At 40.3% G+C, this 12921-nt stretch overlaps 1 protein-coding gene across 3 annotated transcripts in view; it reads left to right on the top strand.

Moving 5' to 3' along the window:
* Positions 1-8254, top strand: part of LOC117464739 (zinc finger protein 518A) — a 33764-nt gene extending 25510 nt beyond the window's left edge. For all 3 annotated transcript variants that reach the window (XM_071206669.1, XM_034107369.2, XM_034107368.2), the window contains one exon: positions 3471-8254. In XM_071206669.1, the coding sequence (XP_071062770.1) occupies positions 3491-7498 (4008 nt within the window). In that variant the 5' untranslated portion in view covers positions 3471-3490 and the 3' untranslated portion in view covers positions 7499-8254. The remainder of the gene's footprint in view (positions 1-3470) is intronic.
* The last annotated feature ends 4667 nt before the right edge of the window (positions 8255-12921 follow it).

Here is a 12921-nt window from a genome sequence, read left to right as displayed (position 1 = left end):
GTTAACTGGCTCGAGACAGAGGATCTAGATGAATGCGATGAAGCAATTCATGCCGTTTTATTGTTTTTAACGTTGAAATGGCAAGTGCAACAGGTGAAGATGAAGTTGTTGCGGAATTGTTGTGAGTACCATTTTCAAGACGACAATTCAGTGAAAAGACGGACATTATAATGAGGGGGTGGGCGGGTCTACAGAAGGTCCAGTTGTGATAGACACGGGTCGCCACTGCAATCTATACAGCAGGAAAGGGTGCTTCAAAATAAAAATTCTGCACACAGCATTCTCAACCCTCTAACGCTATCTGTGCTTTTTCTGCATGCGTTTAGCGCCACCCAGTACAGTCATAATTGGTTTAAAGAAATACAAACAAGTCGGAGCAATTTTTCCCTATAGCAGACGGATAATGTGTGGAGCCAGTCCCCCCGATACAGTAGACATTATTTAAAAAACTTGTATTCACTCTTTGCAGTTTAGCTTTAGCTGCATGATGTCACAGTGGTCGGTTCATTGAATGAACAACATGCTGGGCCATGTAGGACATTATCAGCTCTGTTTTAATGTCTTACTTTCAACAGCAATGGTGCACGTTTCCAGCAAAGCCACAAGCCCAAAGGAGATGGATATGAGGTGTGTGCAGGTCAATACGCTGTCAATGTAATGTCATGGTAAGCCTGAAGCTTTACAAAGGCATGTGGTCTGAAATGGTTTATTTTTTCAGTGAGATTTGCACTGTAATTGAGAGCTTAGCATGGGAGCAGAGAACAGGTCTGTGAGAAGATAATTTGCATGCAAGCAGGGAGGAGAGACTTAGTCTTCAGATTGGCGGCATTTGTTTCTCTGAGCTTTCAGTGAGCAGACAGCACTCTGAGCCAAGCAGCGTGTCATTTCCGCCTACATTGACAACGCTGGTATGCAGACCAGAGATTCCATTTTGACTATATGTCTTTCAATATCTGTATTTTGCTTCTACGGCGAGCTGAAGACAATTGTTTCCTCTAAGTTTGAGGGGTCATTAATGGGGGGGTGTAACGGTTCACAGAATTCACGGCTCGGTATGTACCTCGGTTTTGGGGTCACGGTTCGGTACAACAAGAAAAAGCAAAGAAAAAGTCCCAAATGCATAATTCCAGGTTTGTTTATTATTTATTTTGAACAGTAGTGCAAGTTTCAGTTTAAAAATAAGGAACTCTAACATTTTGAATAATTAACTGTATTACACAGTTAAACACAAACCACAAACAGTACCACACACACTCAGATGGCCAGATTATCTATAATGGCTGATGTCAAACAAAAAGGTTCAATAAGCTGTAAAACTAAAAAGAATGTCTTGAAAATATTCCAAAAATAAATAACAAGATAGTGTTTCAATCACTTTCAATCACAATCAATAAAAGCCGGGGTCCTCTATTATTGCATATGCCAATAGCTTCCGTTATTTATTTTGGTCTCACAGCTTTCATGTCTATTGGTTTCTTAAAAACAGCGGGGATCAGCTGTTTGAACTGCAACTGCTGTTGTCTTTTGCCGGCTCCGGTGATTGGCAAATCTGGGTGATGCCTTCCGATATGATTTAGCATGTTTGGCGTATGTTACCATTAGCATACCGCACCGCTGTCGAACAACGCCGACACACCGTCCTCGTCCGATCCACCGTCCTCGTCCGATCCACCGCTCACATCGTTATTGTAGTCCACAGGGAACCCGAAATGTTCCCACACAACTGATTTAAAAGAAGCAGGTGGGTTCTAGCTCCTGTGTTATCTGAACTCGCCATACTAACTTTTCTTCTTCTTGTATTTTGTTCGTTTTGTTGTGTTTTCTTCTTCTTCTTCATTTGTTATTTAAGAGCGGCTGGCAAACAGCTTTTAGGCGCAATACCGCCCCCTGGATTATATATAGTGTAGTGGATATACTGCCCTGAATGACAGACTTTTTTCCCACTCGTAAAAAAAAGGCGTATTCGTCGTGTGACTGCATGTGCCGAACCGTGACGTCCGAACCGTGACGCCCGAACCGTGACGGTACAGGGCGAATACGGATACCGTTACACCCCTAGTCAATATGCAACATTCTAACAAAATGCATATTATTATTGGCAATAACTAAATTGATTGATGGAGTGTTAGATAGTTTTACTTCAACTTTGGCCTATACAGGCTACGTGAGCCATCTTTGTGCCACTCACTGTGGGCTGTATTGCCGTGTGCTCAGTGATGTACAGTACGGAGCCCCCTAGGGGGACAAGGAGAACAATTATTTGATAAAAAAAAACTTGCAAAACTTTCCATTTAGCTCAATGTACTTCCTGGTCAGTTCGCCAACACAGAAACCACAACAATGGAGCGGTTCATCGATCTTACTTTGAGCTTGTCCTTAAATATAAAGATATAACATCAGTGCTTGGCGATGGGCACAGGTTTCAGCATACTCTGAGCTGAGTTATTGACAGATTCGAATTTCGAGGATCAATTACTCATGAACATAACGTTGTCAAAATACAAACAACATGACTTTACAATCATAGCAAGGTAGACAACGAGCTACAGAGTCGTTTTTATCAGAACAGTTCGATACGCCATCATCCGAGCTAAACTTCAAGGATTGGTCACAATCTGCAGCTGGAGGAGGGAGAGGAGTGCTTAGGGACCGTCTACAAACTGCAACGGGGTTTTACGAGATCTCGCAAAACTTTTTTTTTTCTCTTCTCCATGTTGCTAGGGGGCTCCGTAGTAAAGCAACAAAGTGCACGTATTCAAGTACTGTAATTAACTACAATTTTTAGGTACTTGTACTTTACCTTAGTATTTCCATTTTATGCCATTTTATACTTTTACTCCACTACATTTTGGAAGCAAATATTGTACTTTTTTGTAAGCAAATACATTTATTTGAAAGCTTACGTTACTAGTTACATATGGGATTTAGATTATATATCTAAATACAAAATATGAATCATTAAATAAATCCAGACATATGTTAAATATCTAGCAGGAATATATAAAGCAACTCAAATTAGCTGCACTGTGCAGCTGTGATGAACACGTTAATGCTTCAATAATCACAATCCTTGTATTAATATATGATTTTGAAATGGACCATTACGCATAACAAGTACTTTTACTTTTGCTACTTTAAGTATATTTTGATGCCGGCTACTTACATTAATAGCTGCACTGATCAAATATTATTTTTTCACCAATTTAATTTTCTTTTGTTTTGAGGTTTGCCAGTACGGGCTTCAAATTACTTTTTGATAACAATTTATGACACTACTGATTTAAAAAAAGTTCTTAGGCCATTTAATTAATTTGTCACTTTTGTTCCACACCTTCTAAAATGTAAATGCTATTTAGTTTGTCATTGTTGACTGAGAACTACATACATAAAACCTTTTGTTGATAAATGCATTTAGAGTAAGTGGGACTCGTCTGACTGTGCTAATGAAAACTTTTGTGTTTACTTTCCAGATATCTGTAGATGTACAACTATGGAAGAAGACCTCACAATACTGACTGATTCTCTGAAGAACTGCAACACAGGAGATGAAAAAGAAAAGGTCAAAGACTTTGTGTACAAGCATTTCAGAGAAGTGGCAGACGGGTCGCTCTTCAATAATGCAGAAGAATCTTCCAATAAGGAACATGGAAGTTCTTCCAAGAAAGAGAAACACAGTCTTAAAAAGGCCCATTGTAAAAGTCAGCAAGGTGCCGTCTTCTCTGGAAAGATTCTGAGCTTTGGATGCTCCGTGTGTAAAGATGATTCCACATATAGCCCCAATGATCTCCTTAAGCATTTCCGAGCGGCCCATAAAGGAACCCTTCCTACGTACCCTTGTGACCTGTGTGCTTTTTCCGCACACGAGTTCCCTGCTCTTCAACGCCATCGGATTGAGCACAGGAATACTCTGGTTACATGTGAGCTCTGCAACAACGATGTTCAGTACTCTTTGCTATTGCTTACCAGACACTACATCATGTGTCACAGTCTAAACGGACAGTTTAACTGTGACTGGTGCGAGTTTACAACTGTGGATGCAGGTACATTCGTCCAGCACATCCATCATCACAATGAGAGTCCTTGGAAGTGTTTGAAATGCAGACATATCAGCCTGAATGAAGAGGCTCACCAGAAGCATAAGAAAGCTCACTCGTGTACATTCCCCTTCACTTGTCAGATCTGTGGATATGGTGCATCAAGAAGCGACCATCTTAAAAAACACACTGCAGCTGTTCACAGAGAGCATGCTGAGAGACGGAATGTATGGACAGCCTTAGAAGACAGCGGCACTTCAGCAAATCCATCTGCAAGCTTCAAACATTTGTTGAAAAAGGGTGGTGAATCTCAGGAGGCTCAGAGGATATCAAAAGTAAACTGTCTTTCTGGAAGTCAAAACCAAAATGGCAGGCTAATCAAAGCAGAGATATCCTTTGAGGAGACCAACCACTCGGTGGATGCAAAAAAGGAAAGAAAAAGTATTCATACTAAAGAGCAGTCAATGTCAGAGATGTTACAGGAATGTGACACTTCTCCAAGCTCTGATGCTGTCAACCCAAATGGACTGACTGTTCTAATGGTGAAGAATAAAATCTCTCTTCCGCCCAACTGCACTACAAAGGTGATGGGATTCAAGATGGTTGATGGCAAAAAACATTTAGTACTCAAAGTAATACCAACAGCAAAGCAAGATTCATCCATCCAGAACCACTCCCTCGTTGAAGATGTCGGCTCGGCACCAAATCCTGAGTCAGATCAAAGGAAAGTCTCGAATGAGAATGGGGAGTTCTCTAACAGCAATAACTTAACATCACATTGTTTAGCTCTTTCACCGCGAAGTGGGTCTTCCGTACAGATGGATCAGGACGATATTCTGGCAGTTAAAGTAAAGATTGAGGAGGAAGAAACTTCTGTTTGCAACATTGATTCCACATCACCTAGAGCTGACGCAGAGGAGCAAACTAACCCTTTACCTCGAAGGTCTTCGACGTGTGCAGATACGTTATACCCAATGACTGATGAGTTTGATCATGCAGGCAAAAGAAATCACGCAAGTCAGATAACCTGCTCAGAGAGAAGCAAGTTCGATAATAATTCAGTCTCTGCAACATTGAAACCCGATGCAACCTACCATAGTGGTCCTCACATCAGTAATACATCACCAACACATGCTAGGAAGATCACTACTTTATCTTCACCTTTAAAAGTTGCTCAGGAGATATTGTCTTTAGAACACGTTTCCAAAGAAACTATTGAGAATTGTGGGGCTGCAGATGAGTTATTAATGACTGATGCAGATCAACTCAATGATGACCAACATTGTCAGAGTACTCCAGAAACAACTGATAGAGGTAAAAGTCAGATTAAACATAACAACAGCAAGCTAAATGTTAAGCATGTGACTAATCCATCACTTCAATCAGAGTTAGCCCAACCCAGCACAGGAAGCTGCAGAGAAAGTGCTATCGGCTCAGAAAGCTCCAACACACAACACTCCCCAAACCAAGAAGTATTTACATTTCACAATTATTCCAAGGAAACATTTGGCACTCAGCCCAAATCTACCCAACACTTTGACAACATGTCGGAACATTCGGCAAACAAAGAAAATATGTGTGAATCCTCACAGTTTAGGTTGACATTGGCAGAGTCTCCAGATTCAGGAGAGGACTCGGATCAAGAAGATGTGCCAGATGGTGACATCGATGAGGGCACAGGTAGTGTTGAGGATCCTTCCACTGAGGATGAACATCCTGATTCAGTGTTCCAAGACTTTAATATTATCAAAATAGAGGAGGATAGCATTCCTATATCTGACAATCAATCAGAAACAAAGAGTAATTCAACTGGCCTGGGCAATTTTGTGGAGGAACATTCAGATGCAATAATCTCGCAACAACTAAATAAGGAAAGAGTTGAACTCTCTAGTAATGATTCTCTAAAACAAACAAAAACGGCTCTTCGATTTCTTCAGTTGCCAGAGGGTAAGCAGTCAGTGTTCCTGAGAACTACTGAGAATAAATGTGCCATGCCCAAGGCAACTCCAGGTTTCAAACTGATAACAAATTCTGCAAGTCCCCAGATCAACGTATCTTATATGAAGCCAGGGTTTGAAAACGGCAGGAGGGTAGGTGCATCAGCACCAAAGGCAGGAGCTTCTGAAAAAGGGACAACACTTCTCTCTGCTGTTCAACCAGGTGTTGGCACCACCTCAAATCACTACCTTATCAACAGCCAAGGGTTAAAGGGCCCTGTACTCTTTTCAAGCACACCACATAATACACCTACAGACAAAACGGTAAAGACACAGCCAACTTGCTACTTGGTACAGAGGTCGGTTCCATTTGGTCAGACCCCCAGTGCTCCTGGCCTCAGACTGGCAAGTACACAACTCCCACTGAACTCAAAGCCCGTTCTGGCCATGCCTGTGAACTCTACAGATAAAGCCAACACTTTGCAGACGGGGCGCCAGGCATTCTTGCTTCGCTACATTTCTCCACCCAAATCAGGATTACGGTTGAATAACCAAGAGACAAAGACTGGAACACAGTGTAGCCAAACCAGTGAAAGTACTGGAAACAAAGTCATGTTTCAAATTGTCAGTCCTACAGGAAGCCTTCTCACAAGTGGCGCTCCCACCTCAAGCAATCAACCTTTGTTTTTGGCCACCAGACCTCAGACCCAGTGTTTTCTGGTGTCATCAAACAAAACCAATGCAAATTCATCCAATGGAGTAACACAATTCATTCCAATACACAATACTGCACAGATAGATGTCAATGAATCTTGTATTTCACCCTCTCGGATGAATGTAAAGCTTCAACTGTGTGAAGCAGAGAAACCTATCCTAGCCCCAAGGCCAATTCGTCCCCCAAGCCAAAGGAAAAGGCGCAGGAAAACATTGTTCGACGAGCTTCCAGCTACAGTGCATAAAGCTAGAAGACTCTCGAATAAAGGACTGCCTGAGAAAGAGACTACTCTGTTCTGGAAGCCTATAGCCAAAGAAGTAGAAAGGACACTGAGGCTCGCCCCGTTCAGTTCTCTCCAGCAGATCAAATGCCCTCGTAGATTCCAACCTGTTGTGGTGCTCAATCATCCAGATGCTGACATTCCCGAGGTGGCCAATATTATGAAGGTAGTAAACAGGAACAAAGGTGCAGTTACTAAAGTCTCTCTATCTCAGAACACAACCCAAGCTCTCTCTGAGCAAGGAGCTCTATGGAAGAGTTCCTTGACCAAAGGTGCATCGTCTCAGAGCGACGATACAAGACCCCGGCCAGTTCTGAGTTCTGTCAGAGAGCGGTTCCTCCTGAAAATGAAGTTGAGGAAAAAGAGCAAGAAGAAGTATGAGGTAGTTGACCCTCGACCACGTTGTGGACAAGAGCCTGTGGTGTTTGACTGCTGGTTTTGTGGCCGGCTCTTTAACAACCAGGAAGATTGGATTGGCCACGGCCAGCGACACCTCATGGAGGCAACTAGAGACTGGAATAAACTGTTCTGAACATTTCAAGTCACCTCCGAGTGGAATAACTTCTCTTTTTCGGTGTGAAACAAATGGTTCGAGTTGTATATTTTTAATGACCTTCCACACTATTTTGGTTTAGTTTTGTGTTCCTGTAAATACATATTCTGAAGCAAATCATAGTTTATCTTTTCATAGGTGCATTCTCTGGTCAACTGTACTGTAAGCATGATCTCCATCATGCATGCACAGGTCACGTTAAACTGCGAACATGGTGCACTGTAATCAGGAGAGTTGAGAGACCACGAGTTCGATGAAAGGGACGGGGTATTCTGAGCTGGATTGAATTGCTCAGGAGATTTCATATTAATCTGGTTTGTTATTTTTGCTCATACATTTTAAGTAAGCTGATGCCTAGTTTAAGGGACTTTAGTATCTTATTTGCTTAACTTTAAAGCTTGCATAAAAACTCCTTTGTTAAATGCTTGTCATGGAAGAATGTTCCGGTCCAAATTGTTACATTTTGTATGATGTTTTATTAATGAAGATTTCATTTGACTCTGTTCTATCACCAGGGGTAGATGAGCGTTTCCTTGCCAGGGTTTTGCCAACCTGTAGCATACATGTGTAATAACTAGCTGAGAGTTTCCCAACTTATCTTTTAAGTCTGCCATCAGTGTTGCTTTAATAAAATACCTTTGCAGAACAATGGTTAAACTAGGGCTGCAACTTAGTCTTTGTTTTCAGTCCAAATCCCACAGATACTACGTTTATTATCACATCAAAGAGTTAAAGGAGCAAACCATCTTCATTTGAAAGCCAGCATCTTTGTCTGAAAAACGCACTATTGAAAAGTTGAAAAAACATTGTCCTGTTGATTGAGCAATGGCTTTACCTGTAGGTCAAACATATTACCTTTCTTATATTAAAGCAGGTGTTAAAATAATGACTTGGTAATAATAATATAACAAATCCAATTGCTTTTATTTTTGTAATTTAAGATACCGTTAATAAACCGCAACACTTGAAATGGTTTCACATTAAAGCCTGTTGGGAAGGTGACCAAACCTGTATACACCAGAATAATGTCAAACATATTTCTGAGGGTCAGAAGCACAATGGTGGGTTGGCTGGATTCCTTTACAGGAAGAGATCAGGGTGTGTAAAAAATCTGAAATGGCTTGTTTGCTATAGAACAAAAAAAAACATACTTTTAGTAATGAATTTAAAGTTACTGTCACATTTGTTTTAAAACTGTAATCATGTATACTGTCGTAGGAGCCCTGGACTCTGTATCAACTCTCACCTGTCCTTGCATTCTGTTATTTAATCTGTCCCCTACCATCAAGTCCAATATTTGGACATTTGTTTCAATGTTACGTTTGACACTTTTTTCATGGCGACAGGACAGGGACGTTGTTTCTTTAGGATGTTAATGATTGTATTACATGATGATGGATCTGTGGAATTCATGTTTTATTCTATTTAATATGCAAGTGATTGAACAATGTAAGCCATACTGATGTTTTTATACTTTCACAATGCTTGTTTGGAGCCCATCTAAATTACTGAAGTTCTGACCTCAGCAGGTCCTGAATTTTACCAGCATTTACTAAATGTTCATCTTCATCTTTGCTACAATCATCAACAACAAACATTTATTCCACATTAGGTCAAGTCCCTGAAATCATTTTCTGTAACACTCCTACAAATGTATCTTGTGTAGTATCTACATTCCACTCATATTTGTGACTTACAAATGGAACCAAACGAGCATAAACCTTCACTAGCATTATGGGGAGTTCTCTTTTGTAAGACATTGTTAAACATTATGGAAAATATGCTTACTTAAATGTCTGTGTCCTTACTACAGAGCTGGAGTTAGCTTAGTTAGCCTAGCTTAGCATAAAGAGGGGAAGCAGGGTAAAGTAAAAAATACTCTACCTACACCTGAAAGCTCCCTCTTTAATACGCTGTTCATTAAATCTGTGTTGTGGTTTAAGTGGGAGTTGGCACTATTTCTTGAAGAACACCGGCGTATCCCTCCACCCAATACTTCTGCAAAGTGCCCCAGCTACAGAGTGTTTTTAGATATGCCAAGTCAGCTAGCCTAGCTCTCTGTGCAGACTGCTTGAAGACAGTGACTGAGGTTCAGCCTGTACATTCTTAAGACACAAGGCTCATTAAAGTTAGATAAGTGTTCCTTAATTCCAAATTTAAACTAGCATTGTATTTATACGTTTTCTTATGTTGGAGCTCACCCCCTAATGCAGTTAAAAACGACCACAGCCAAATGGATGCCAACACCAAATGACTTCTGGCTTTTATGTCAGCTTGTCTCAGAGTTCCATGTTTCTGATGGGATGCACCGAGTCTTCTCCTCTGCTCTCAGGCCAAAGAACCGTTCGGTGGGATTTCTAACACGAGTTCTGAACTGTGATAACTACAAACCACTCATGTGATACTCTACTACATCAGCTAATTGTGTCCGTTGTATGAGCTGAAATTGAAACGTGAATAATATTTGATATCTGTTTTGAGTTTGTACATAAACACAACTCCATCATGTACAGTACACTGCTCCTGTCCACATCTGTACCCAGTCTTTCCTCATGCAAAGTGCCTCGAATGTCCTTCAGCAGGTTGACAATGAGTACTGTATTATTGTGTTCAACTCAGTGGTTCACTCCCTTTAATAAATGTACATACCCTATGGATGTATTGTGGTGGCGTGTTATTGTTATCAGGAATAATGAAGTCGCCTGTCCTTCTGATGGACGCTTAGAAGTGATGATGCTGAGAGGATCCACACGAGGGCAGCACCAGACCAAATGTTACAGGATGTCCCATCCGACTCCCATGTGGGCATAATCACAGAAAACATTGTTGGCATCAAACTATATTTGAACTAGATATTCTTATTAATAGAGGACTTGAAAGAACTGTAGGGAGCGCACGGATGCTGTGAATTAGTTTTATTTGGAAACCATTGATAACAACAAACTTAACTGAATATCTCATAACAATAATAAACCAAAGTCCTCACAGAAACATCAGTGTTCATTTATCATTTCTGACCGTGGTCCTGTCTGACATTTAATGTAAACTCCCAAAAGCTTAAAACACACACTCATAGTATATGATATATATATATATATATATATATATATATAAACCTTTTATACTAAGAGAGTGATGAAATATGTTTGACCTTGTTTTGACATTTAAACTGTGACTGGAAAGCAACTTCTAATTACACTTCACAATGTTTCCCTTGAGATAGAATCCATTCTGCATTGTTCTGTTTAGAATATTTATTTAGTTACTTGTTGAGTTTGTTGAACACCAAATGACTCGCTAAAACTCCTGCTCAATCGCTCTCTGAATGAAGACGAATAGAAAGTGTAAATAGAATACAATAAAACTGGAACACACTCAACTAAAGGCTAAACTGAGCGACTTGTATACGCAGAATACAGTATTCTTTAAGGTGAGAGCATATCATACTGGCCTGATATATTGCGTAATCCTTTGATTTTGGTTAAAGATGAAATCTATCAGAATTGGATTGGCTCTGATGTAGACTCCTTTATTAAAGGACTTGTTTAAGATATATGTATCGGTGCTACACCTGTACTTCAGCAAAAATAAAGCACAACAACAGGTGCATTTTATTGATTAAGTACATTTAACACAATACCTTCTAAACTTCATATATGATATAGAAACTACTTTGTGTTATAAGGCAAACAAATAACCAATTTGGCATGTGAGGTGATGTACATACTGTAAGAAATCACAATGTTTTTGTCATTATTTTAAATGTAATGTTGAATCTATTTCATGACAGTAATGCATACAAAATACACAGAATACTCACTGTGTTGTTGAGTAGTGATGTAATGATTGCATATCCTATAAATACTCACTCTCAAGTTATCATGCATTATATATCTGTATATATATATTTGTAACTATTTTAATTATAATGCTGGTGACGACAAATGGATATAAATATATAATATACATTTATATAAAATGAGATATTCAATATACAATTCAATATACCCTCAATATGTTGTGTTATAAATATATAATAAATGAAATATGTTGTGCATGAAGACAGATAATGTGCAGAAGTGTGCCCAGAGGGAGGGGGGTGCAGCAGAGACGTGTGCAGAACATTTACAATAATCAGGTATGAGTCATGGCATGAAGAGCGAGATGCAGAGTGTGTATCTGTGTGTGTAGCACGCAGAGCGAGATGCAGAGTGTGTATCTGTGTGTGTAGCACATAGCACGTCCTGTCGGCAGGTGCAGGCAGTAGGCCAGGTCTGCAGGCTGCTGTACGGCTTCAAAATAGGTCATGTTCACATCAGGGACGTCTGCATCATCTTTCTTACTCCTCTGCTGCTGGAGTGGTTCAGGCCAGTGGCCCGTGGCTGTGGAGGAGAGCAGGGGGTGGGGGAGGGGATGGATGGATGGAGAAGACCTCCACTTGAAGCATTATCATCGCCAGAGAGGCTGAGACACTCTTCTCTATCAGTCCCATTGTTGAAAGTAAAGTTCCTTCCTTTGTTTCCTTTAGCCACTGAGAACCATTCCAAACAAACATTTCTAACGCATTATCTTTTCCTTTATTAGTTTTACTTACAGATGTGATGACCTGCCTGCCTTCTGGTAATGTCTTGATGTTATGCGACTCATAGTTAATCAAAACAAAAAATAGTCAAACAAATTAAAACAATCAAAAGTCAAACTGAATAATCAACAAACTTGGATAATCATTCTTTCTCTTATGTTGCACGTAATATAATCTAAATAAAATAAAGTGAAATACTGTCTCGGCAGCAGCTCTGATAAAAGTGATAATAGGCCATTGATTGTAAATATACAACGTTGAATCTTTAGTCACATAATGTCATTGAGTGATTGTGAGTGGGTCAACATGAAGAACATATAAAGGCTGAACTCGTCTCATACACTGTATGTTGTACACAGATGGAGCCTGGTGATCTGTGAGAACATATTTCCCTAGGCCTTTACCCAGTTATCGCTCTACTCCTAAAGTCAGCGTTCAAGCTGTGAATAGTTTTGTTTAGAACTTAATAAATACTTGGGTTTTGGAGGAGATCTTCAGAATCGTTAAGGCAGGAGCTGTGGCACCTTGTGGCTGCAGCAAATGTCTTTGTCAATTCACCGGCCGTAACTCCCAATAATTCATACAGTGTCTGACAACAAGTTGAGCTCCCCCTTGTTCTCATTGTGTTATGAGTCCTTGCTCTAGAAGTTTCCTTTTCAGTCTAGATAACAGGGGGGGTCATCGACACAAGCTAGTGAGGAAGGCTAGCTCTGTAAGAGGTGGCAGAGCGGAGGACGAGGAGAAAGCTAGACCCTATCGTGGAGAACCCCTCCCACCCCCCATGTAGAACTTGTTCGGACAAAGACTCTTCCCTACTCAG

Source organism: Pseudochaenichthys georgianus, chromosome 19, assembly GCF_902827115.2.
Source record: "Pseudochaenichthys georgianus chromosome 19, fPseGeo1.2, whole genome shotgun sequence".
NCBI classification, from domain to species: Eukaryota; Metazoa; Chordata; class Actinopteri; order Perciformes; family Channichthyidae; genus Pseudochaenichthys; species Pseudochaenichthys georgianus.
This window is presented reverse-complemented; position numbering and strand designations above follow the sequence as displayed.